Below are 26,774 nucleotides of genomic sequence, written 5' to 3'. Positions count from 1 at the left end.
GCTCTATATAACAGGTACAGATTTAATTAACCCATGTTTAATAGTGATATGCTCTATATAATAACTATGTACTTGTGTTTTTATCTTTGGCACTATTATTGTGTTACTAAGTCTATTACAATGTTTGCACATTATTTACTAGCTACATTAAGTACTCTATTTTGCATGCTACTGCCCTTGCTTAGATCACACCTAATGCTAGAAGGCTGTATTCAAAAATACTGTGCCTCTATAGCCCCTCACATTTTATGCACAATTTATGTATCATCTACTATCCTCTGCATGCACTTTAAATGTACTACATTATTTCTTTATGTACTAATATTCATATTGTTGTACGGTTGCTTGCCTTTGCGATTTGGTTTGGATGGTAACCAAAGAGTATCCTTGGACAAGTTTTCCTACACAGTTAAATAAATAAGCCACAAGCAAGAAAACAACTAGAAAGCCTGACTAGTTCTTCAGGACTATATGACAGTTTGACGCATAGCAGCTATGTCTACTGCATGCACCAATTAAACCTTAACAGATAATCAGCAGCTGCTATGGGCATGCTTCAGCTGTGCACTAAATGCTGCCTCTTCATGCCCTGAACATAAAGCATTTTGCAACTATATGATCAGTGTGATTACCTGCAATACTCACCTCGCAAACTGCTATTTTCTGCCAATTAAAGAATGATAGCAGAATTAAATATTAGATTTACAGAAAAAAAACTGCACGATATTTAACACAAATGGGAGGTTCTTTCTTCAGCTTACTGTATACACTTACCTGTGCAAAACTTCTGTCCACCACAACGCCACTGAGGACCATTGACTGAGGACCAGCAGTTTTAACATCTTGCAAATTTTGTTCTCTTATCTGAAAAGAAAAAAAGTAGTGTTGATTTCATAATCAGTGCAGAAATACCTGTCGGATGGTGACTACCACAAACAGTGATGAGGGAGACTATTTAATGGGTATGTAAATTTACAGAACTGTTCTGATACTAAGCTTTCCACTCAGTCTGTTCATCAACAACCTCTCTTACTCAGTTCTTTTTCCATGAATCCTCCCTAAGACTGCCTAGACTAAAGTTTCCTGCAACATCAGTACATCTAAGCATCTTAATCTAATGCATAGTGCGACTGATACTGATGATGTTGGACCAACAAGTTACTGCTGTATGGAAGTACAGGAGGATTACTTTTTAAATTACAGTACTACAGTCCTCATTTCACAAATTACAGTACTACTTTCCTCACTTCACACAGTTTGGAACAACTAACAGATATTTTATTAATCTTTGTACAGAGTTTTACAGAAGTAATTTCGCACACAAGAAAACCTCTGCTGATCTGCTAGTACAATTACCAACTATTAAATTTTGCAAGCAGTGCATTAATACACACAAGCATTATATGTATGTGTGTGTGCACACACATACACACGCTACCTACCAAAGTTCCTTACTTATACTGGAGAACCTCCTAGATCTACTTTCCCAGTAAAACATGATAAAGTAGTAACACTAGAAGACATCGATTTAGATTATAACAGCCACCTGAAAGCAAAACTTACCAGGCTCCTATAGTCCTTTAATCTTTCTCAACAAGTTCACAAACGTACCAGACAACACTGCAATGTAATACTAATTCTACATCATACAACCCCATAAAATGTCTTAATTCTCTCTAACTTTCTAAATGACTACAACCCTTTGCTTTCAAAATGGTCTCTTAAAAAAAACACCTACTTTCTCCCAGTTTATATGAAAATGAGAAACGCAACCAAATATTCTGAAGAAATTCTTAACTCGGAAATGGATGCTAGTGACTGGTCCACTGTACATAATACAAATGACCCCAATGTTATGCTTAATATTCCATGTAATATACCAATCAGTACAAGACATACTCTTCTCATTTACAACAAAGACCTGAGACAAAGCAGCCAAATGGCACTCCTTACAGATAATTAAGCAAATAAAATAGAGACAACGCCTTAATGGAGTGGAAAGAAGACTCCAGTAACTCAAACTGCTTATCAAACACAAAAGCCATAAAAAAAAAAAAAAAAGAATAAATATCAACATAGCCAAAATAGCACAGTGTGGGTCAGCACAAACAAACATATACCAGATTATTACCAAATTAATTTTCTCATATACAAACTAGGTAGTGACGTAAAGTTAAAAACCTATGGCCCATGTTTTCAACTTCTCATTAACCACAAAAACAACACCTAAATAATTCACACATGCTGCCATAAACTCAATACTTAAGATCCCCACGTCAAAGACAGCGAGCAACTTCAGGCCTATTGCAAAAATTGACCCTACTACCACAGTAAATGAGAATTAAATGTATAGAAAGATTTTACAATACACTCTGAAATATGACACTCTTCCACAACAGCAGCATGGTTTCAGGCCTATGCATACTACAGTAACTGCCCTACATTACTTTACAAATAAGATGCTCAACAATATAAATGGAGGACAACAAACAGGGACCATCTTTGTAGATCATAAGAGCTTCTGAAACTCTGAATCATACTACTCGTTTACAAAAACTCAAGTACTTGGAACATCCTTCCATCTTGCATCCCCAATAGACCTCTCAGATCTGAACATCAAAACCGGAATGCTATCGACAAACCTAAAAGTCCAGCTGGCCAACTTCTCCTCTCTTTCACTATTGGCAAGGCTTGGAACTCTCTCCCTTCCTTTCTAAGAATAGCAAACTCTGAAAATTTCAAAACTCAGCTTTTCAAACATCTGTCCACTAAGTGGAAATGCACCTGTCTTCACCCTACCCAAAACTATCCAAGAACACATTGATATCCCACCTAGAGTGTACCCTAGCTCTCAAAATGTCCTACAGCTATTTATCCTTGAACCCCTCTGTGTAAATATTGTAAACAGATTCACACTTTAAAACAGATGAATGTAAAAAGTCCTCACACTGATATCCTACCTAGAGCGTACCCTACCTAGAGTGTACCCTAGTACTCAAAATGTCCTACAGCTATTTATCCTTGAACCTCTTTGTGCATATATTGTAAATAGATTCACACTTTAAAATGAATGCATGCAAAAAAATCTTAACTCTCTTCTCTATGTGCATATATAATGCATTTTCTCAAATTACTCTATAAGAATAGCTTTATAACTGTATAACCTTTTTAGAAAAACCTTAGTGAAGTTGTATTTGACTATTTGTAATAATGAATGTTCCTATTGTACAAACTGGTCTCCTCAATGTATCACTTATATTTTTCATATTTTTGTAATTTGTATTTTTGGAGCTTTTCTCCCCGGGCCCCCACTGAAAACAGGTCCTCGGGGCCCAGTGGACCTCCCCGGTAATCAAACTGGAAATAAATAAAAATAAATAAATTGGCTTCTCTACAGAAGTCTACCTTTGATTTGAAATTTATTTATAAAACATATCGTCTCTGGATTCTTCAAATGGCCCAGGGGTTCCATAAGGGCCAGTCCTTAGTCCATTACTATATTTGCTTTATCAATAATTTTCCATGGAACCTACCAGGTTTAAACTGCTTACTTTACCCGGATAACAGTTATTAATCACAGCTGGTAGGGGTCCTAAAAATATTAATTCAGTGCTCAAAATGATGTTTCACTTCGCTGGAGCTATAACAGACAGCAGACTAGGGTCAGACTCTACATCCAAGCTTCATAAACTTATCTAGTTTGGAATCCGCTAAAAGTTGCATATAAAATCTCACATCTCTCCTTACTACATAAGTGTGAACAAATACGTATTCATACCTTTCATCTACTTACTCTTCTTTCTTCACTCATTTCCTTACTTCTATCAATTTCTCTCCACTGGCTTTTGCTCTAAATAAATATACCATAAGCCTGCTTTTTTTCCACTTTGTATTGCATTTCCTGTTTGCATTACACTAACTTATCTCTAATTTTTCTATAAACTGATTAAAATTTCTCTAAGCACTACATCATTACCATATAACTTGTATCGCTTCTTAACCAATGTTTTCATATTGTGTATTATTTAGTATAATTAAACTGTATTTGCTTTTTTGTATTACTTTTAAAGACTGCAAAATTATTGTTCTTAAAATGTTTTGTAACACTTTGGAGCTTTTCTCCGTGGGCCTCTGCTGAAAATGGGTTCCTACACAGTTGGCCTTTCCCAGTAATCAAATGCCAGTCAATAAATAAAAGACAGGTGCACAATAGCCATTGGGAGTTTATTACCCAGATTGCACCACTACTGATTTATTTACTCACATTATAAAACTCTACTACCATACTGCAAAAAGTACAGTTGTGTACCTACCATAAATGTAGATGTTTGAGTGTATTCACTGTTGCAGTCATTACTCTTGGGTTATCCTGCTGGCAGGCTACCCGCAGTCAGCCAGAATTCCAAAGTCTAGGTCTGGTGTCGGTTGCTGTCGCCTTTTCACTGACGTCAGTGCGGCAGGGGTATAAAAGATGCAGCCAACGCCATTTTCTTCAGTTTTTCTTGCCCCAGATGTCAGGTGCCCCAAATAGGTAGGCTGTAAAATATACCAATAAGAAATGCAAGCATAAAAATAACATTTCCTTCATCTACAAGCAAATACACCAAAAAGGTTGTATAGGATAAAGAAGTGCAGATAAGTCCCAGCAAAGAGAAGGGGGATGGTGGGTGGGTAACCTGGACTGCAACAGTGAATATACTCTAACATCTACATTTATGGTAGGTACACAACTGTACTATGTTCATCGTGTTTCACTGTTGCAGTCATTACTCTTGGGTAGAATCCCAAAGCTGAGGTTGGGTGGCTGGGCTAAATAGGATTAGGAGAGGCTATGAGACCCTGCAGAACTGCAGTGGCGAAGCCTGCTCTGGACTTAGAGTAGAGAGGCAAGGGGTAGTGCTTTACAAAAGTGTGCACTGAACTCCAAGTTGCAGCCTCTAAGATTTCTTTGGTTGGTACTCCTCTGAGGAAGGCTGCTGAAGTGGCTGCTGCTCTGGTGGAATGAGGCCTAATGCCCTTAGGCACTGATTTGCCATATTGAAAATAGCAGAAACAGATGCAATGGCCTATCCATTTAGAAATAGTCTGTTTTGAGATAGCCTTTCCTTGTGATCCTGCAGCATATGACACTAAAAGTTGCTCAGTCTTTCTGAAAGCTTTAGTTCTGTCCAAGTAGAAGCGTAACTGCCTGTGTATGTCCACAAAGAATGCAGAATTTTCTCACCCTTGTTCTGTGGATTTGGGTAAAAGGTAGGCAAGTGAATGGCTTGGTTGAGGGCCACACTGGACACCACCTTAGGCATAAATGTAGGGTTTGTCCTCAGAGAAACCCTGTCTGGATGAAAAATGATGAAAGGTTCCACAGCCATGAGTGCTTGTAACTCCGAAACTCGCCTTGCAGAGGTTATGGCTAGGAGCAGAGCTGTTTTCCAGGATAAGAATTTTATATCTGCTGTTGATGCTGGCTCGAAAGCTTTTCCAAAACATAATTGAGGTCCCAGGCCGGAATTGGTGCTCTCCTTGGAGGCCTAAATGTTTTTAGCCCCTCTGAGGTACTGCCTTATTAAAGGATGAGAAAAGACAGGCGGTTCCCTATTGTAATGTGCAGAAATGGCAGAGGCATGAATCTTAACTGATGAGAAAGAAAGGCCTTTGTACAGCATCTCAGTTAGGTATTGTAAAATCTGAGGGATATTTGGCACAGACGTGTCAATGCCTTGTTCCTAGTTCCAAGTACAGAATCTCTTCCATTTTTCTGTATAAGATTTTCTGGAACTGGGCCTCCTGGCCTCCAAGATAACATCCATAACAGCTTTTGATATCCATGCTGGACCTTGAGACAAGCTCTTTAGGATTGGGTACCAGTGCTGGCGTGGCCAGTCTGGTGCAATCAGAATCATTTTTGGCTTCTCTTGTCTGACCTTTAGGAGTACTCTGGGAAGGAGTGGCAGTGGTGGAAAAGCATATACTGTTAGATTGTGCCAGCTGAATGATAGGGCATCCACTTTCCATGCCTGCTTGTGGTAAATCCTTGTGCAAAATCTCTGCAATTGACAGTTGTGAGGGGAGGCAAATAGATCTATGTCTGGACATCCCCATTTCCTTATTATCATGCTGAAGACTTGTGGATCCAGTTTCCATTTGTGGGGATCCATGAGGTTTCCGCTTAGTTCATCTGCCAGAGTATTTGTTTTTCCTGGCAGGAATTGTGCTTGCAGGTGAACTTGAAAAGCCAATGCTGTGTCCCATAAGGCCATTGCTTGTCTGCACAGGGGATAGGAATGTGCACCTCCCTGCTTGTTTATGTACCACATGACCATAGTATTGTCTGTCTTTATCAGTAACTGTCCTGGATGAAGCAGGTCCTTGAAGGCTGTCAGGGCATTTTGAACAGCTAGCATCTCTTTTTGATTGATGTGAAGATGCCTCTGGTTTGCAGGCCATGTGCCCTGAATACATTTTCATGCCATATGGCCCCCCCCAGGCATAATCCAATGCATCTGTTGTTAGTGTCTGTCTGGCTGTGGGTAAACTGAATGGCAGATCCTTGTTGTGGTGACAGGCTTCTGCCCACCATCAAAACTCCTGTTGTAGGCAGGGAATGAGTGCAATTATGGTCTCCAGGCTGTGGCAATGCTGAGTCCAAACACTTTTCAGATACCATTGTAGTTTCCTCATATGCAGTCTGGCATATGGAATTAGTAGAATGCTAGATGCCATGAAACCCAAGGCCTGCAGGATTTTCCTTGCAGATAGGTGGGTTTTTGTTGCCAAGCTCTTGAAGTAGTCAGTTGTTTTTGTTTGTCTGGCGTGAGATAAGCCATCTGGGCAGTTGTATTTAAGCTTGCACCCAGGAATATTATCTCTTAAGAGGGCACTAGTTTTGATTTCTTTTCATTTACTGTGGACCCTAGGCCGATTAGTAATCTTTTTTACAAACTCCAGATGCTATAGAAGAGTGTCTCTATTCTCTGCTTGAATTAGGCAGTCGTCCAAGTAGGGATATATTTGAATTCCTTTTTGTCTGCAAAACGCAACTACCGGTGCCAGGCATTTTGTAAAAACCCTGGGCGCAGTAGATAAGCCAAAGGGCAGTGCAGGGAATTGGTAATGCATTGAGCCAGCTATGAATTTGAGGTATCTTCTGCAAGATTGTCTGATTGGGACATGCAGGTATGCCTCTTTTAGGTCCAAAGTTACGAGCCAAGCCCTCTTGCCCAGCATGGGCAGTAGCTGCTGAAGAGTCAACACCTTGAATTTTGGAACTTGCAGAAATGTATTTAGTATAGACAGGTCCAGAATTGGTCTCCAGGTTTTGTCCTTCCTGGGCACTAGGAAACGTCTGGAGTAAAATCCTTGCCCCTGCTCTTGTTGTGGTACTTGCAGAATGGCCCTCATGTCCATGAGGGCTGTAATTTGTTATTGTGCCTCTGCCCATTGACTGTGTGGCAGGTCTGGCATGCCCTTTGACCTTGGTACAGTGTGGAAATGGAACCTGTAGCCTTGGGACACTATGTTCAAAACCCATTTGTTTTAGGTAACGAGTTGCCAATTTGATGAAAAAAGTGCTAGTTTTCCCCCTAAGGTGGCTGTCAAAAGAAAACTGTTTGGATCTGGTAGAGGAGTCACTGGGACTGTTTCCTGTAAGTCTGGGATTTGTCTTCTCCACCTTTGGAGGTAGGAGCACCCCATTGTTTAGGCCTGTATGAGCCTTGGAGCTGAGATCTGCCTCTTTGTGGTCTGTCTGAGACTGGAAAGGACCAATTTTTTGATGGCCAGTTCCTGCTAAACCTGGGCGGCTGTACCTGTAAGAAATCCTTGACTGTCTGCATGGGTTTTGCTTTATCCTCCATTTTTTCAACACCTCTTCTGCTTTAGTACCAAACAAAGTATCATGCTGTAACGGTGCATCTAATAATTTTGCTGTAACATGATCAGGCAGATTTTGTTCCTTTAACCAAGCATGCCTTCTAATAACAGAACCTGTAACAGCGGCCATGCAAGAGGCCTCCAGTGAATCATAACCACAATGCAAAGTATGCTTTCCCACTTGTTCAGTTGCATGCAATAAATCCTGCAATTCCTTGTTCTCTGAACATTCAGTATTTGTCAACATTTTTTGTTTAAGTAAAGACATTAAATATTGCTGATATTTAAGCATATGAAATTGACAGTTTAAAGCCCTTACAGCCAGGGTAGCAGAAGTGTAAACTTTTCCCCCCCATCTGTCTAGAGCCCTAGAATCCCTATCAGAGGGGACAGGGTTTTTTGCAGTGGAAGCTTTAACCCCCTTGGAACCCTGAGATATAGTTTCTGGGTCAGCAGTGGGGTTTTATATAAGAATTTATGAGAAGCCGGGACCCTGTAGTATCTGTCTGGCTTAGCAGGTGCAGGGGGTAAAGAGTCAGGGGGCAGTCCGGTCTCTGAAAATACACTGTCTACAATGTCTAGAACAGGTGGAATAGCAAGGGGTCTGTGCTGAGGAAGAAGCAGGAAGTCTCTGAGCCTTTTCTTAGATTCAGAATAATCTTGGCTCTCCCAGTGGAAATGCTCCCTCATAGTATGCAGTGTTTCCCCAAAAGAATAGTCCTCAGGAGGAGAGGCTGAAGGAATGGATTCTTCAGCATCAGAATCCTCATAAGGAAGCATGGAGTAATCCTGTTCAGAAGAGGAATCAGAGGAAACAGAAACCTGATCAGAAGAATCATACTCTGTCTCTTGCCTAGGCCTCTTATCAGGAGGGGGATGGGAACCCCTGATCAAGGTAATTAGGTCTTCGGCCATTTTGAGCATCTGTTTTTTAGGCATGGAAGTCTGAATAGGAGAATGCTGTACTTATTTCTTTGTCTTTAGAGCTGCTTTAGTCTTTGTGTTTGAAGCTGAAGATGGCTTAACATATAGTTGTGTAGGTCTGAAGACACCCTCAGAGGCCGATGCCTGGTCAGCGGCTCTGGACCCATCTGAGGGATTGATTTCAGAGTGTCCAATACCTTGAGTTTCCAGAGGCCTAGTCGGCTCCACCTGGGAGTCGATAGCGGTCTGTGGCTCTGAGGTAGCGGGCGCCAAGGGCTGCAAAAGCACCTCACTGAGAACCGGCGATTGGCCTAGAAGAGGCTTCGTCGTCGGTTTTGGACCTCGGATGCCTATCCTTTTCCTTGCGTTTTTTGTAAGCTCCGGTTGTCGGCTGTTCCGCCGGCATTATATAATTAAATCTTCGGCCAAGTAATGAAATGCAAAATCGGACAGATGCTTGATAGCGCGTTGGTTAAATCTAGCACAAAACTGACAGCTAGCAACGTTATGATCAGGGCCTAGGCAAGGAATACAGTAAGAGTGAAAATCCTTATGAGGTATTTGCTTCTCACAAGAAATACAATTGTTAACTTTTTCTGACATTGGTCTGGAGCAAGAAAAAAGTTTCCTCAATGGGGTACTTAGCTTTAATGAAGACTTCGGTTCTGAAATTCAGCTTTGAAAATCTCAGGAGTCAGCCGACCGGCACTTGAGAACTGCTTTTGCTTCGGGCACCACGAGGCAAGAAAGACTGAAGAAAATGGCATTGGCTGCATCTTTTATACCCCTGCCACACTGACGTCAGGGAAGAGGAGACAGCAACAGACACCGGACCTAGACTTTGGAATTCTGGCCGACTGTGGGTAGCCTGCCAGCAGGATAACCCAAGAGTAATGACTGCAACAGTGAAACATGATGAACATCAGAGACAATAAATTAAGATTCCTTCACTTTTATCCCCAGTCTGGAATATCACTACACTGCATTAGTGAAAACCAAATGGCTTCCAGTAAATGGAAAAATATCCTTCTTATGAAATAAGCTTAGCCCTTTAAGAAACTTTATGTAACTATTCCCACCCTTAAGAAAAAAAAGCTCCAAATAAGAATCAGTCCTTACTCTTGCAAGACCTTTCAAGTGCTACACTGTACATACAGAGGCCACTGTCTAGGCTAACGACTACTGACAGGACTTTTATGAAGGTTGCTCCAACAGTCTGAAAACAATCTTTTAGATAGTATCAGGGACACTGGTTAACTTGCAAAGATTCACAGCACTACTAAAGAACACACATTTAAAGCAATCAACTGTGAATGTTTCCGCAAAACTTGGAGTACAAGCTCCTCTAAGCAAGTAACACCATATCTGGCTTACACTATATTTCTCAAAATGCAAGGATTAATGCCTATAGACACATGTATTGAATTTATTTTTTATTTATTTATTTTACATTTGTTGACCGGGCTAGTCTAACTGGATGTATGTCCATTTTCAGTAGAGGCCCGGGGAGATCAGCTCCGCTAAACAGATCATATTAAAATGAGTAGTTTGTCTTTCGGCTTTTTCCCGGTAAGGGGTCGCCACAGCAGAACTCCAGCCCGCTAATGATTGGCAGTAGATTTTTGCGAAACGCTGAGGTGCCAGCTCGACGCCCAACCTTCAACGAAGGCACTCCCAAATGAGTACACTCAAATTTTAGGCTAAAAGGCAATTTTACACAGGAGTATGGTAATAATTTTACTTACATATACAAACAAAAGACATGATTCTAACAGTAGTAATCTTGCAAAGGAAGTTTGTGATCTGCAGAGGTGCATGAGAAGGAGTAAGAAAAAAGCAAACAAACTTTAGGTCACTTACAGATCATTATCATTGAGGCTAAAGATGTGAGAAGAGAGTACAGTGGACAAAAGGAGACAGTGAATTATTAGTCTGGATAAGTACATGGGCATAGCCAGTGAGCTTTAAGGTATTCTTTGAGTCGCTTTTTGAAGAGTTGTGTCGAAGTGAGGAATGTAAGTTCAGTAGGAAGAAGGTTCCAGGCTTTCCCCACTGTATTTGAGAACCGTGAATCTCCTGACTTATTACTGGATTTGTGCATAGATACTAGTAGCTTGTTTGCTGAGTGTACAGTAGTAAGATTTTTGTAGGGAATGATAAGGCTAGTGAGAGTTTGGGTATTACTAGGATGATAGAGGGACTTGTGTTTGATAGTAAGTTGATGTAATAGAAGTTGATTGGGTAGCTCCAGCCATCCTAGCCGTTTAAGGTTATGACAATGGTGGGTTCTAGAAGGGGAGCTAGTGGCAAATCTGGCAGTGCTGTTGTAGGCAGTTGCCAGTTTGTTGAGGTTATTTTTGGATAGATTAGTATAGATGGGTGAGGCATAGAGGAGGGTGGAAATGAGATGGGTTTAGGTGATAGTAGTTCTGGCTAGAGGAGTAAATAATAAGAAATTATGCACACTGCTTATATAGTTTATTTTTATCCTTTACAATATGTTGCCTAATATTTTTTAACCAATATACTTATAAGTTCATAGGTATAAAATAGGCTAGTTGCCCTTGTGGGTTATTTTAAGCCTAGACAATTTTCGTTGGTGAGAGATGAACCCTGTACCCACTTGTCTGTGAAGTGAACACCTTAACCATTATGCCAACCTAAAATCTTGTTTACTCTGCCAACAATAATATACATCTACATAGCTGGGCAAAGTTAAGATTTAAGTACATAGTCTAACATTCATTATGTCTACGTTTTATAACCTGTTCAAAATATTAAATGTGCAGCTTGGTAGCAGATGGATCACAATGGCATTTCCACGGTTATTCACTGTAAATTTAGTCTAGTAATGCCTACCACTTTATCTTTTAGGATATTAATTTTTTCTTTACACTTTATTGTCTAAATGGCTTGGGCCATACCTGAAAATGGTCTTTGGACCAATGTACCAAACAAAAAAAAAAAAATTAACAATGAATCCCATGGATACAAGCCACACATGTAACATTTACAAGCCACACATGTAACATTTTTGTAGGACATGGAGCAGCATGATTATGCTCCAAAATTGGGGAAAAAAAAAGGATAAAATGCATTATGTCCTTCTGTAGCGCGAAACCTGTCACAGAGCTTCCAGTGGTTTGTAACACTTGTTACACACCCCTAAGTACGGTTAAAGTCTGGTTTTACAGAAGGGGTGCTACTTCACTCTCAATTGTCCCTGAAGTACTTTGTTCATACTTTTGCTCTCTCTGCAGATGTTTACAGATGATGGTCTTTAAGTAATTTAGTTAACCAAAAATAGAATCTAAAAATATTCTTGAAGTTTTTCTCTAATATTTACTGTCTACGAGACAGCATTCGCTAAATGTATTACCGGTTTTAAAAGGCAGTAAAACACTTTGCGTTTTTTTTTTTTTGATAACTGGTACTATAACGACTAGGTAACACTCCACGCCCTACTAAGAGTTATGATTCGATCTCATCAATCATAAGCAATTACTGTGGGTTCTCAACATGGATACCAAAATTCACCTCTAGCAAAACTTGAGAGGTCTCGAACACATAGAATAGTTGTGTAAAATTTTACCATAACAATAGATGCCCTTCTCTTCCATGTTGCAGTGTTCTTAGTGTGGGATTTCCCGTCTAAGGCGACCCGAACATAGGTTCCTATACAAAAGCTTAAGCCAGGTTGCTGTAGGTGCATGGGACGTTACACGTAGGGCCATAAACCAGGGACCTTAAATGTGATGTCTGCACACACAGAGCACAGAACTTGAAGGGCAGTCAGACAATCCCAAAGAGTCACAAGTGAGGTCAGTCAGAAGTGTCATGTACTGGCTAGTCTGCTCTTGATGAAGGGTAGAGCTTCCTAGTGACGAAGAGTTACATCCATAGTCCAAACTAAATACAGGGGGTTGGGGGGAGGGAAGGAATACTGCAACATGGAAGAGAAGGACATCTATGGTTATGGTAAGATTTTACACAACTATTCAATGTCATTCTATTCCTATGTTGCAGTATTCTTAGTGTGGGAGAGTATCACAGCTTAGTTAGAAGAAAGGGTAGAGGTAGAAGTGAAAGATTCCAGAAACCCCTCCAGGATTGCTCTAGCAAAGCCTGCTCTGGCTCTGGAGACGTGGTCTATTTTGTAGTGCTTAGTGCAGATGTGAATAGTGGACCAGGTGTCTGCCTCCAGAATGGATGCTGTGTCCAGCCCTTTGAGGAAGGCTTCAGAAGTAGCCATGCCTCTGGTGGAGTGAGCTCTCTCCCCTTGGGGTAAGTGCTTGCTATGGTGTGAGTAGCTGAAGGAAATGGATTTTCTGATACAACATGAAATAGTTTGTCTGGAGACTGCCTTGCCCAGAACCCTGGGATGGAAGGAGCCAAATAGTCTGTTAGATTTTCTGAAGGACTTAGTTTTATCTAGGTAGAATCTAAGTTGTCTGTGTACATCCAGGGAAGGGAGAATCCTCTCACTATTGTTAGAGAGGGGAAGAAAGTAGGTAGATGAATGGGTTGATTTAAGGACAGTTCGTTGACCACTTTAGGCATGAGGGAAGGGGTTAGTGCATAGTGTCACCCTATCCTTGTGGAAGGTAGTGTGTGTGTGTGTGTGTGTGTGTGTGTGTGTGTGTGTGTGAGGGGGGGCAGGACAGCCTGCAACTCTGACTCTCCTACCAGAAGTAATGGCCACCAGCAGTACAGTCTTCCATGTACACATCTGTACAGTAGCAGTGCTAGCTGGCTCAAAAGGAGCCAGTGTTAGCTTTTCCCGGACAAAGTTGAGGTCCCAGGGTGGTGGGATGGGTTTTCTAGGTGGTCTGATGTGTAACACCCCTCTCAGGAATAGTTTTACATCCAGCCTGGATAGAAAAGGGGGATCTAGAGGTAGGCAAGATGAAATGGCTGAAAGGTGGACTTTCATTGAAGAGTAGGAAAGGCCATCCTTAATGAGTTCACACATATAAGCAAGGACTAGGGATGGATCTGCCTGGCTGGGGTCCTTGTCCTTATGTACACACCATTTGGAGAATCTCTCCCATTTTGATAAATATGACTTCCCAGTAGCAGGTTTTCTGGCCTCTCTCAGGACTGTAAGCACGTCATCTGAGTAGTGGTGTCTGAAAGGGATTAGAAGTTTATCACTTAGAGTGTTAGGCCTAACATCTGTTGGTGAGGATGAATTACAGTTCCCTTTTGTTGTGTGAGTAGGTTCACCTTGTGGGGTAACTTGTGGTGACTGCCCTTGGCTAATGAGAGAATTAGGGGGAACCAGTGTTGTTTTGGCCAGTAGGGAGTTACCAGCATGATTTCTGGTGTCTCCTTCCTGATTTTCAGTAGGACCTTTTGGATTAGTGGGAATGATGGAAAAGCGTGTAGATACAGTCCCTTCCATGGAATGCTGAAGGCATCCACCCTCCAGGCAACTGGAGAGTGATCCCTGGTGCAGAATTTGTTCAACTGTCTGTTCTGGGGGGGAGGCAAACAGATCCACCTGAGGTGTGCCCCACCGGTGGACATTGTCTACAAAGATCTCTCTGTTCAACATCCACTCGTGCTGTGGACAGGATGTTCTGCTGAGAATATCCGCTTGTTTGTTGTCCTGAGAGGGGATGTATGAGGCTTGCAGGGTCAAGTTGTGCCTGGGGGGTGAGGTCCCAAATCTGTATAGTTATCCTGCAAAGGAGGTAAGCTCTGGTCCCTCCTTGTTGGTCAAGATACCACATTACTGTGGTGTTGTCTGTGAATATTTGAAGGGGGTCCGGTTGGAGAGCGGAAGAAAAGCCTCCAGGGCTAGAAGAACTGCAGTCACTTCCCTTACATTGATGTGCTTTTTCTGAAGGGTAGGATGACATGTCTCCTGTACCCTGAAACCTTTGTAGGTGGCTCCCCACCCTAGGTCTGATGCATATGTATGCATAAGTTGATTTGGGATGGGATTTGGAGTGGTAGTCCCGGGTTGTGAAGGATTTGTTGAATCCACCACCTTAGTTTGCAGGGCAGAATGGGAATTTGTTGCACTAGGGAGTGTTGTTGTGACCACACGTTTTTGAGGTACCATTGGAACTTCCGCATGTGCATTATTGCTACGGGAAGGATAGGGATTGGTGGCTGCCATCAGCCCCAGGAGGTGCAGGAATTGTCTTGCAGACATCTGAGGAGCTAGTAAAAGGTTTTGGAAGGGACTGGAAAGGGACAGGACTTATCCTGGGGAAGAAAAGCTTGCATCAAGTCTGTCCTGATCCTGCAGCCCAGAAAGATTTTTACCTTGCTACGGGAGTAAGGAGGATTTGTTTAAATTGAGGGTGTAGCCCAGGTTTTGTAGAAGGGAGGTGGTGAACCTGAGATTTATTTATTTTATTTATTTTACATTTGTTGGCCAGGATAGTCCGACTGTTGATCCAGATGACATACCTGTGGAAGCTTGGAGGTGTTTAGGAGAAATGGCAGTGGAATTTTTAACCAGATTGTTTAATGAAATCTTGGAAAGTGAGAGGATGCCTGAGGAGTGGAGAAAAAGTGTTTTGGTACCGATTTTTAAGAATAATGGAGATGTGCAGAGCTGTAGTAACAACAGAGGGATAAAACTGATCAGTCACAGCATGAAATTATGGGAAAGAGTAGTGGAAGCTAGGTTAAGAAGGGAAGTGATGATTTGTGATTAGCAGTATGGTTTCATGCCAGGAAAGAGCACTACAGATGCGATGTTTGCTCTGAGAGTGTTGAAGGAGAAGTACAGAGAAGGTCAGAAGGAGTTGCATTGTGTTTTTGTGGACTTAGAGAAAGTATATGACAGGGTGCCTAGAGAGGAGTCGTGGTACTGTATGAGGAAGTCAGATGTGGCAGAGAAGTATGTAAGAGTGGTACAGGGTAGTGTGACAGCGGTGAAATCTGCCATAGGAGTGACAGATGTGTTTAAGGTGGAGGTCGGGTTACATCAAGGATCAGCTCTGAGCCCTTTCTTATTTGCACTGGTGATGGACAGGTTGACAGACGAGATCAGACAGGAGTCCCCATGGACTATGATATTTGCAGATGACATTGTGATGTGTAGTGAGAGTAGGGACCAGGTTGAGGAGAACCTGGAGAGGTGGAGATATGCTCTAGAGAGGAGAGGAATGAAGGTCAGCCTGACTAAGACGGAATATATGTGTGTGAATGAAAGGGAGGGTAGAGGAATGGTGAAGATGCAGGGAGTATAGTTGGCAAAGGTGGATGAGTTTAAATACTTGGGATCAACAGTTCAGAGTAATGGCGAGTGTGGAAAAGAGTACAGGCAGGGTGGAGTGGGAGAAGAGTGTCAGGAGTAATTTGTGACAGACTAGTACCACTAAGAGTGAAAAGGAAGGTCTACAAAAGGGTAGTGAGACCAGCTATGTTATATGGGTTGGAGACGATGGCATTGACAAAAAGGCAGGCGTCAGATCTGGATGTGAGAGAGTTAAAGATGTTAAGATTTGCACTGGGTGTGACGAGAATAGACAGGATTAGGAATATGTATATTAGCCCAGGTTGGACAGTTTGGAGACAAAGCAAGAGAGGCGAGATTGCGTTGGTTTGGACGTGTGTTGAGGAGGGATATTGGATATATTGGGAAAAGGATGCTAAGGATGAAACTTGCCAGGTAAGAGGAAAAGAGGAAGGCCTAAGATAAGGTTTATGGGCATGCAGGTGGTTGGTGTGGCAGAGTAAGATGCAGAGGATAGGAAGAAATGGAAACAGGTGATCCGCTGTGGTGACTCCTAACCGGGAAAAGTCGAAAGAAGAAGATAGTCCGACTGGATACATGTCCATTTTCAGTGGAAGCCCGAGGAGAAAAGCTCCACAATAATAAAATTAATAACAGTAGTAATAGTACAATAATATTCCAAGAGAGCAAAGGAGATGGATACAATACATCAGATAGTTCACCACAGTAGGAACACTTATACATATGCAAAATGTTAACAGAGTGAGAGAAGAAATAGGATCAGTACACAAATTTAGAGCAGATTATGGCAACGACAGTATAGAGAAATGTTAAACTCAGCAGGCATAACTGTACATTAAGGTATAACACATCAGATGGGTTGAGTATCTGCTTGCTCACAGGTTCATAGGTTAGTACTAAGCTAACTGCCCTTGCGAGCCATTTTAAGCCTACCCAATTAACCCTTGTGAGACTCAAACCCTGCACCTTGTGTTTGTAAGGCAAACACCTTAACCATTAGGTCACCCTCTTGTCATCAAAGAAACAGCCTTTGCAAGGCTCGAACCCAGGACCCTGCACACCAGGGATGTCCCTCAACCCCTAGATCAGATTTACCACTAAGCCATGTCAAATGTGCTGATAGTCTACTAGCTAAGAAAAGACCATAAATGTTAAACTGAGTTAGTCTGGGTTTAGGCATGGACAGAGCCAGTTTGCCCTTAAGTATTTTTGAGGCCTTTTTTAAATTGGGGAAGTGATGGTTCTTGGGTAAGGTTTGGAGGAAGAAGGCTCCAAGTTTTACCCACTGAGTTAGCAAACAGGGAATTACCTGCTGTATTACTGGATTTTAGGGTTTGGACTGATAGCTTGTTGGATGAACAAAGTGGCATGATAGCATTATGTGGGCTAATAATACTCTTAATGCTTGGGGTTTTGTCTAGATGGTTAAGTATTTTGTGAGCTACTGTGAGCTGGTTAAGCTTAAGTATGGAAGGAAATTCCAGCCAGTCAAGTTCAGTAAGGTTTTTGCAGTGGTGTGTCCTTTATGCCATACCAGTGGCGAATCTAGCTATATGGTAGTAACAGGAAGATAGTTTGCCGAGGTTAGATTTAGACAGGTTAGAAAATATTGGTGAGGCATATAGGAGAGTGGAGAGGAGACGGGTTCGGGCAATAGCACACCTAGCATAATGGGTTAGAATTACAGAGGGATCCTATTTTTTTTTGTTGACCGACTTAATTGTATGGTCAATGTGTGCATCAGATTTGAGGTTAGTATCTATAATTACTCCAAGGAGCTTAGTTTGGTTATCAGGAGAGATGACTGTACCATTGTTAGACTTAATAGTAAATAATGGAAGAGTGGATCTAGAGGTGGAAGAGAAAAGCAGCAGCTTGTTTTTTTTGGGATTCAAGAGATGTTGTTGATCAGTTAGCCACTTTTCTATAATGCTAAAAGTATTATGGGTTAGGGTAATCAGATTGGCTGGTGAGGTGGAAGAGCAAATCAACACAGAATCATCGACATATTGAATAAATTGTGCCTTTGGGATAGTAGTATGAAGGACATTTATGAAGATGGAGAAGAGGAGGGGACCAAGAATGGAGCCCTGAGGGACTCCTAAGGTGACTGGGAGATGTGTTGACAGTTTCTCCTGCCATAAGACAGCCTGCTGTCTACCCCATAGATAGGACTGAAACCACTGTAGAGAGTGATGATCCAGGAAGACAGCTTTCAAGGTACTAAGCAAAAGATGATGATTTTGGAGGAGGTCTTCTGTTTCTGCTAGGAGAATATCATTTAGATAGGGATAGATTTGGACACCTTTGGTCCTGCAGCAGGCAATGGATGGGGCTAGGCATTTTGTGAATACCCTGGGTGCAGTAGACAAACCAAAGAGCAAGGCTGAAAATTGAAAATGAGAACAGGGTCCAGTAAAATGCAAGTATTTTCTGTTGGAGGGCTTTATGGGAATATGGAGATAAGCCTCCTTTCGATCTAGTTGGACTGGGATTAAAGGGAGAAGAGTTTGAAGGGATAGCATTCTGAATGATGGTACTTTTAGGAATTGGTTTAGGAAGGATAGATCTAGCATTGGTCTCCAAGGCCCATCTTATTTTGGGGACCAGAAAGAATCTTGAGTAAAATCCTTTTCCTTCCTGCCCTGGGGGACAGGTTCTATTGTTCCTAATCTTTGGAGGTTTAGTAGAATGTGAGGAAAGAGGTGGATTTGATTTTTGGATGGAAAGGGGATGGGCCTTGGGATGGGTTTTTCCTTCCAAGAAAGGAAGTATGCATTTAGAATGACGGTCAGTATCCATTGGGTGTGATTCTTCCAAGTGGGGGGGGGGTAGTGGGGGAGGCGGGCTGACAAAGGTAGATGGGCAAGACAGTCACACATTGTTGGGTGCACTTCTATCCTGAAAAGGCTATCTTGGAGTAGGTTGAGAGGTAGCAGCTCTGGAGTAGGTTTGCCTCCTGGTTCCTCTCCTATGCCTGGTAGAGGAGGGGGTGCCAGAGGAAGGAGTTCTCCTGACAAAAGAAGTTTTTGCAGGATAATTCCTGTAATACTTAGGAATAGGAGACACAAGCAAATGTTTGATGCCCTGCAGTGCCTTACTTTTCTCCTGCAGGTTTTTACAAAGTTCAGCAGATTGTTTGCCATACAAAAGGTTATGGTCTAATGGGGCATCCATAATTTTAGATTTGAAATCCTCTGGGAGTGGTTGTAGACAAAGCCAAGAGTATCTGCGGAGAACAGAAGCAGAAGCTGCAGACTAGCAGATGCCTCTGCGGCATCATAACTGCACCTAATGGAATGTCTGTCTACCTGAGATGCCAGTAATAGCTTTGATGCTATCTCAGACTTGGCAGGGCAGTCAGGGGTGGCAGCCAAGAGATTGCAGGCTTGCGAAACTAGGTCCAGGGCATATTTTACCATGTGTGTTTGGTAATTGATAGCTCAGAAGGCCAGGGTGGAGGTGTACACTTTTTTCTCAATCTCGTCCATGCTTTTGTTATCCTTATCAGTGGGCAGAAGAGCTGCTGAAGGAATCAGTCTGATTCCTTGTCAGTAGAGACAGCAATTACAGCAGGGTCTGCCAGGGGAGGCTTAATAAGAATTTTTGGTCATCGGGCACTTTACAGAACCTGTCCGGTCTCTTAGAAGCAGGTGGTTGTGAATCTGGATTCTTGGATGCAGAGGTGAAAGCATCCAGATAGGCAGGTAAGACAGGTGGGATGGCTAATGGGGAGGGTGATTCTACTTGAAGGAGTTCGAAATACTTCCTCTGAGTGTCAGTCATCTGGGTAGTGTCCCATTTGAAGTATTCTTTCATCTTAGTTATGGTTTCCCCACAGGTAATATCCTCTGATGGGGAGTCCCCTTCAATGGATTCCTCATCTAGGGAATAGTATTCCAGAGGAGAGGCAATCTGTGAGGCATAAGAAACAAACTCATCAGAAGATTAGTAAGGTTCTAAATTCTCCTCTCCTTCTTGGGTAGTAGGCAAGGGGAGAGAAGTGGCAGAGGCAGGCCTAGGACTAAGCACTGGAATAGTGGAGCCATAAAAGCCTGCATTACGGAATTAGTAAATGATTGCCAGTCTGGGACTCTTTCACGGGTAGTAGCCATGTGTTTGTTTTTTGTTTTCTCTTAGAAAGCATAGGTCTGGGAGAAGGCCTGGGATCTGGGGGCCAGGGCTTCAGGTAATGGCGTCTCGATTGAACATCCAATTGTTTAAAGTTCCCCTTTAACATCAGCAGGGACTGACATCTGTGCTGTCTGAGGATGCACAGGCAGTTACTTCTGGAGTGGCTTCCTCTGTGGGAGCCATCAAAGTAGATGGTTCAATTGGATGTCCCTCAACCCCTAGATCAGAAGCTGGCAGGACGTCCAATGGCGGAGAGGCAACGGAGGTAGGCCTGGAAACTTTGGCCTTTTTCCATGGTGGTTCAGTCGGAATGGCCGATTCGGGATCCATCCTGAGCACAAGCTTTTTGAGTCACTGGTTCTCTAAATATAAGTTGAGAGCAGCCAAATGGTTACGAAGGGGCTTCGGAACAAAAAATTGGCAAATGGAACAAGCAGTATGGTCACGTTCCTTCCCTAGACAAAAGACGCAACAGTCATGAGTATCTTTATGCAGTATTTGATGCCTGTAACGGCATTTGCCCTTCTTAGCTGACATCAGCTAATGATAACTTCAGCTAGCATAGCTCAAGTAAAAGAAATGGAAAATTTCCCCAATGGGGTACTTAGCTTTTATAGAAGTCTTCGAGTGAAGGAGTGTAGCGATCTATGTGACGTCATCTTCAGCTGAAAAGTTCTGAGGTCTGTGCGTGCAGACATCACATTTAAGATCTCTGGTTTATGGTCCTACTTGTGATGTTCCACGCACCTACAGCAACCGGGCTTAAGCTTCTGTATAGGAGCCGACGTTCGGGTCGCCTGAGGTGGGGAATCCCACACCAAGAATACTGCAACATAGGAATAGGACATAATATGGTTACGATTGGAGACTCAATCTTCACCCTTTTTTTAATGTATACAACCTATAGTAACACAGTATAATTTGTGGGGTTATAAGCTCGTACAGTTCACCAACAGATCTTTACAAGTGCTTCTACAGATGCTAAAAAGTGCAACTATTCCAAAATAAAATATCACAGTAACTTAGCCATACATACATGAATAAGTACTTGTTATCTGGTGTAGAGCATCGATCCCTTAAACCACTGCCTGGCCAAAATCAAGTTAAACTCTCGTACTTCAAACAAATGTTCATATACTTCTGAGACAATACGAGTTAAAGTGTAAATAGCAAACTGTTCAACACCAACTAATCTTTATCTATTTAGTATTCATTACGTTCTAGGTCTTAAACTGGGTTTTGTAAGTCATAATAAACACACTAAACATTAACTCTACGATTTTATAAACAAATTGCAATACATCAAGTAAATACTCAAGCTGCACACAGACTGTTAAACAACATTTTGTTCACTTCAGATGTTAGCTTTCATACGAAGCTAAGCAGATCTTCTTGGGTCACTAAGTAGAGATACTTAGAGATATATGACAATTATGACAATATCCTGTACTAGATATATGACAATTATAACAATATCCTGCACTAACAACAATTAGTACCTCTTTAGCAGCACTACAGAAAGATCAAGCATCAGTGCAGTTGCGTTGCTGATCATGTAAGATTTCATAGGCGTGTACTGGGCTAATGGTCCTGGAGACTTTACAAGCCTAGCCCATAGAAGTGCCCTGCCCGACATTAATTCCCAGTGCCTCTATCAAGTAGAGCCACTGGAGTGATCCCTGGGGTGAACACAGATTCATAGGCCCAGGGTGAGCATAGGTTCATTTAAGATTAAATTTTCAACAGCTTGTACTGTATGTAGCATTTTTTTTGAATTACTGCTTTAACTATGAACATGCAATTTTAGACATGTAGAGGTGTCAGTAGGATGCAACTAGAAAACCACCTTAAGTGTCACAGGCTTCAATGGCTTGTAATTTTACTCCAACATACTTCATTAGTAAATGTGGTGACAATTTGTCTTGTAAATCAGAATCAGAAATACTTTACTGATCCTGCAGGAAATTGCTTATGTTACAACTGCACAGATAAACATAGACACAAATGTAGACCAAACACATATTTTACATAACAAAATATGACAGATACTGTAATCACTTATTTTACCTCACATATTTAATAGCAACGCCTGACAGAGGTGCACTGTTGACCATAGCCAATGTATTAGATGAGTTTGATACCACATATAATAGTGACATGAAAGGGGGAGCCTTTTCTGTTAATTACCACCCACACTATGATATGGGGTACTGCACATTACAATACTTTAAGTTATACTGCACAAAGGATAACTGCATTGATGATCAATAGTGCACTGAAAAAAAGCGAGAAAAGAAATAAAAAAGGTGGAGAAAAACATGGGTAAGACTAACATTGCACTATGTGGTCTCCATCAGTAGAGGGGGTGCTGCAAAGACAGTTGGAGGTGTTACAAAGTCTGATGGCTGTGGGCAGGAAGGATTTCCTGTGACATTCAGTGGAGCACTTTATGCTCATCAGTCTCCTGCTAAAGGAAATTCTCTGCCCAGCCACCACTGTGTTGAGTGGGTGTTTAATATTTTCCATGATGGACTTTTAGTTGTACTGCCATTCTTCTCTCAGCCACTGTTTTGAGGGTGTCCAGTTCAACTACTGAGCTAGCCCTCCTTATCAATTTGAGTCCGTTTGTCTCAGCCTTCTTTATACTACTACCCCAGCACTTCACTGCGAAGATAGCTCTGACCACTACAGTCTCATAGAAATAGTGTTGCCAACTCCAAAGGATCTGACCCTTTTTATATGCTGCCTGTGAATTTTTGGACCAGTCCAGCTTACTGTCCCATGTGGACCTCCAAATACCTGTAGTCCTGAACAATCATTACTTCAAATCCCCTCTGACAGAGGGGGGTCACTGGGGGAAAAAGATTGTGATCTCCCCTGGATCTACTACCAGCTCCTTTGTTTTACTGATGTTCAGCTGCAGCAAACTGATGTCACACCAGCTCACAAAGTAGTCCACCACCCCCTGCATTCCTCATCTCCATGCCTGATACTTCCTACTATGACCGAGTCATATGAGAATTTTTGCAGGTGACAGCACTCAGTGTTATAGCTGAAGTCTGTGGTACACATGGTGAAAAGGAAAGGAGATAAAACTGTGCCCTGCAGTGCTCCAGTGCTACATAGCACTGTGCCAGACACACAGCTCTGCAGTCGCACATATTTGCGCCCATCAGACAATCCGGGATCCATGAAACTAAGGAAGCATCTGCATTCAGCTTACTCTCCAGCATGTCTTGTTGGATGGTGTTAAAGACACTTGAGAAGTCAAAGAACATGATTCTGAGGGATCCTCCTGGATTGTTCAGGTGACTGTATGCTCTATGCATAAGGCAGATAATGGCATCTTTGACCCCTATCTTCTCCTGATATGCAAATTGATGGGGGTCTAGTTCTGACCTGACCTTGGGGAGAAGTACTTCCAGGACCTGCCTCTCAAGGACTTTCATGGAGTGATGTGAGTGCAACAGGCCTGTAATCTGAAGTATCCCCCAGGCAAGCCTTCTTTGGCATCAGAATCAAGAAAGAGGTTTTCCACAACACGGGTACCTTATGGGTACTGAGGCTCAAGTTGAAGATCCTTTGTAGCACCCCTCCAAGCTGCGAGGGACAGGTCTTCAGCACTTGTGGGTCAATGCCATCAGGCCCCACTGCTTTTGCAGAACAAAGTCTTGGTTCTTTGATCATCTGGTCCTCTGACAGGACGAGAGTCGAACTGCTAGCCTCTGCTTTCCCAGACGAGGTGGGAATGTGGGTGTTTTTCTGTGTGCCATGTGGTCTGGATGTGACTGCATACCTTCCTTTCTCTGTGTTGAACAGTAAAGATGAGTGGGGGAGGTGGAAGAGGCAGACAAGGTATGCATTTTTGCTATCCAGGAGGGCATCTTCCTTTTGCAAGTTGGGACCACATAACATGTTTGTTCAGTGCATGTTATCAAACCTATTAAAGAACATGTTAAACTCACTGTCTCTCTCTCCACTTCTGTCTGTCCCATATCAGCCAGACTTCCAGCCAGTAATATTCTTCATCTCCCTCCATACTTCTTTGCTGTTGCACTGTTGCAATTTTTGTTCTAACTTCCTCCCGTACCTGCCCTCCCCCCTTAATATTCTTGGGCAGCTGCTTCTGTGCCCTTTTCACTGTGCCCTGTCTCCGGACCTAAATGCTCTCTTTTGCTTGCTCAGGAAGGCTTTGATATCCTTGGTGATCCGTGGCTTGTTGTTTGGGAAGCAGTGCATAGATTTTTTTTTTTTTCAAAAATGTTTATTTTTTTTTATAAGAATAATAACAGTAATAACATATTTGCACTCAAAACTGAAACATATTATTTACAAAGTCCATAACAAGGAAATACTTCTATATACATTCAGGAAATCATCTAATACTTTTTTAATAATGATTGTAACTTTTCCCAAGCAATTAATTCGTGTGTTAAATTCTTTGTATTCATTTTTAAACTAGATAGGTCTTTTTCACATAAGGTCCTGGCTAAATAAATAAATAAATTTCTGAAAAATATAGGAGAGTTAGTTTTCCATTTTTTTGTCGCAACCTTTCTTCCTACTGCAAACATTGACCAAAGAAGGTGAGTTTGAGATCTGGGTACAATTTCTGGTTGTTGTGTCTTTTGGCTTTTCCCGGTAAGGGGTCGCCACAGCGGAACTCTGGTCCTCTAATGATTGGCAGTAGATTTTTATGTGCCGAGTTGCCGGCCCTGACGCACAACCTTCAATGAAGGTACGCCCACTCACGCAGATCTCCACACAGAAGACGCTCTAGCTGAGAATCGAACAGGACAACGTCTTACTGTGAGGCGACAATGCTACCGCAGCACTACGATTTCTGGTACTGGTACATTAAATAAAATGAGTGAACTTGAAATTTCACAATTATCATTCCATAAGGCCTTACAGACCTTAAAGCTACAGCGTCTTCGTCTGGAAACATGCGTGAATGGGCACACCTTCGTTGAAGGTTATACTTCAGGGCTGGCAACTCGGCACGTAAAAATCTACTGCCAATCATTAGTGGACCGGAGTTCCGCTGTGGTGACCCCTAACCGGGAAAAGCCGAAAGATGCAACAAATTTCCAATATGAATTATATGAGGGGTTTAACCATAAAAGGATTATATTAAAAATAGAAACATTTACATAATATTCAATATTAGGAAAACTAATACCTCCTTCTTCCCAACTTGCCACATGTCTTTGTAAAGATATTCTGGCTTTTTGAGGATACAACAGAAATTTTAGTAAGTTATTACTAACTTTTTTTAAACATTTTCTTGGTTGGGGGAATGATTAAAGACAGACTTATATAAAGAATTGTAGGTAACACTATCATTTTAATTAGCATTAGTCTGTCCTCAAAAGTAAAATAAAGTTTGTTCCAATTATCTGTGAGATTAATAATTAGATTTGTTAAGATATTATAATTTGTAGTAATTGTATTCTTAAGAGTGGAATTAATTTGAACACCCAGGTATTTAATTTGTGTATTGTCCCAGTTAAAACATTTATAACTTTTCATTTTCATAGTCATCTTTTTATTTATTAACAAAGTCTGGGTCTTATGATTAAATTTTAGTCCATATAAACCTTCAAATAAATCTAGTGTTAAGTAGCTGATCTAAAGATGTATCAATGTCTCCACTTGTTAGTAACAAATCATCCGCAAATAGCTGAATCTTTGGAAATATGTTACTATTTAAATTATACCCTTTAATGTGAACATTATTTCTAATATAGTTGGCTAGTGGCTCTACAGCTAGTGCGAAAATTAAAGGGGAAAGAGGGCAACCTTGTTTTGTTCCTTTTGTAAGTTAAAATGAGGGGAATAAGAAAGAGCCTATCTACAAAAGAAACAGAGTCTTCATAAAGGTTTCTAATTAATTTAAAAAATTTAGGGAAAATTTATAGTGTTGTAAAGCTTTAGATAGGACCAACTCAGTGAATCACAGGCTTTGTTTATGTCTAGGCTCATTATTGTTAGGTTCATAGGTTCATACTAGGCTATCTGCCCTGGGGCAATTATAAGCCTAGCCCGATTCTGTATGGCTTACGCCACCCCTTGATTTGAGTATACTGTACCCTTTTTAAGGTTTAGTTTACTGTGCCTCTGTCTAATAGTGACACGGGAGTAATCCCTGGGACAAACCTACGATCCCCCATCCACTCATCAAGATTCTTCTTGAAGAGATTCAGTGAGGTGCTCTGCCTCACATGAACTGGTATTCTGTTCCAGAGAGAAGGAAGCCTCTGGGTTATGAACCAGTCCCTCCAGCAAGTTCTATTTATTTCTGTGCTGAGGTTCAAGTCCCTCGAGCGTGTGGCTCTAAGGGATTTAGATTTACTGAGGTGGAGCATGTCCATTAATTCTGGATTTGACATACCTTTGTATGTCAGGCATAGATCGCCTCGAAGTAGGCGGTATGCAACTGAGTAGAGCTAGAGTTTTTTTAACCGAGCAGCATATGGCATCTGTTTGAGACCCTTGATCCTCTTGGTGAGATACTTTTGGGGTCTTTCTAATTGCTGCAGGTGTCGGGTAAAGTACATCCCAAAAGGGGCATTGTATTCTATGATGGGCCTGATGAGGGATGAATAAAGGGATACGATTACCTCTC

General features: G+C 41.8%; 1 protein-coding gene across 13 annotated transcripts in view; it reads right to left on the bottom strand.

Moving 5' to 3' along the window:
• ADD1 (adducin 1) overlaps positions 1–26,774 on the bottom strand; it is a 1,467,941-nt gene that overhangs the window by 410,293 nt on the left and 1,030,874 nt on the right. For 9 of the 13 annotated variants that reach the window (XM_044062916.1, XM_044062918.1, XM_044062905.1 and 6 more), the window contains 2 exons: positions 775–864; positions 646–663 (listed from right to left, as the gene is read on the bottom strand). In XM_044062916.1, coding sequence (XP_043918851.1) covers positions 646–663; positions 775–864 — 108 coding nt within the window. The remainder of the gene's footprint in view (positions 1–645; positions 664–774; positions 865–26,774) is intronic. The other 4 variants (XM_044062909.1, XM_044062913.1, XM_044062912.1 and 1 more) reach the window with 1 other exon arrangement.

The sequence above is a fragment of the Protopterus annectens genome, chromosome 2.part1, assembly GCF_019279795.1.
Source record: "Protopterus annectens isolate FY-2018-M chromosome 2.part1, PAN1.0, whole genome shotgun sequence".
In the NCBI taxonomy this organism is placed as follows: domain Eukaryota; kingdom Metazoa; phylum Chordata; order Ceratodontiformes; family Protopteridae; genus Protopterus; species Protopterus annectens.
The sequence above is the reverse complement of the archived record's forward strand: the minus strand, read 5'-3'. Positions and strand labels throughout refer to the sequence as shown.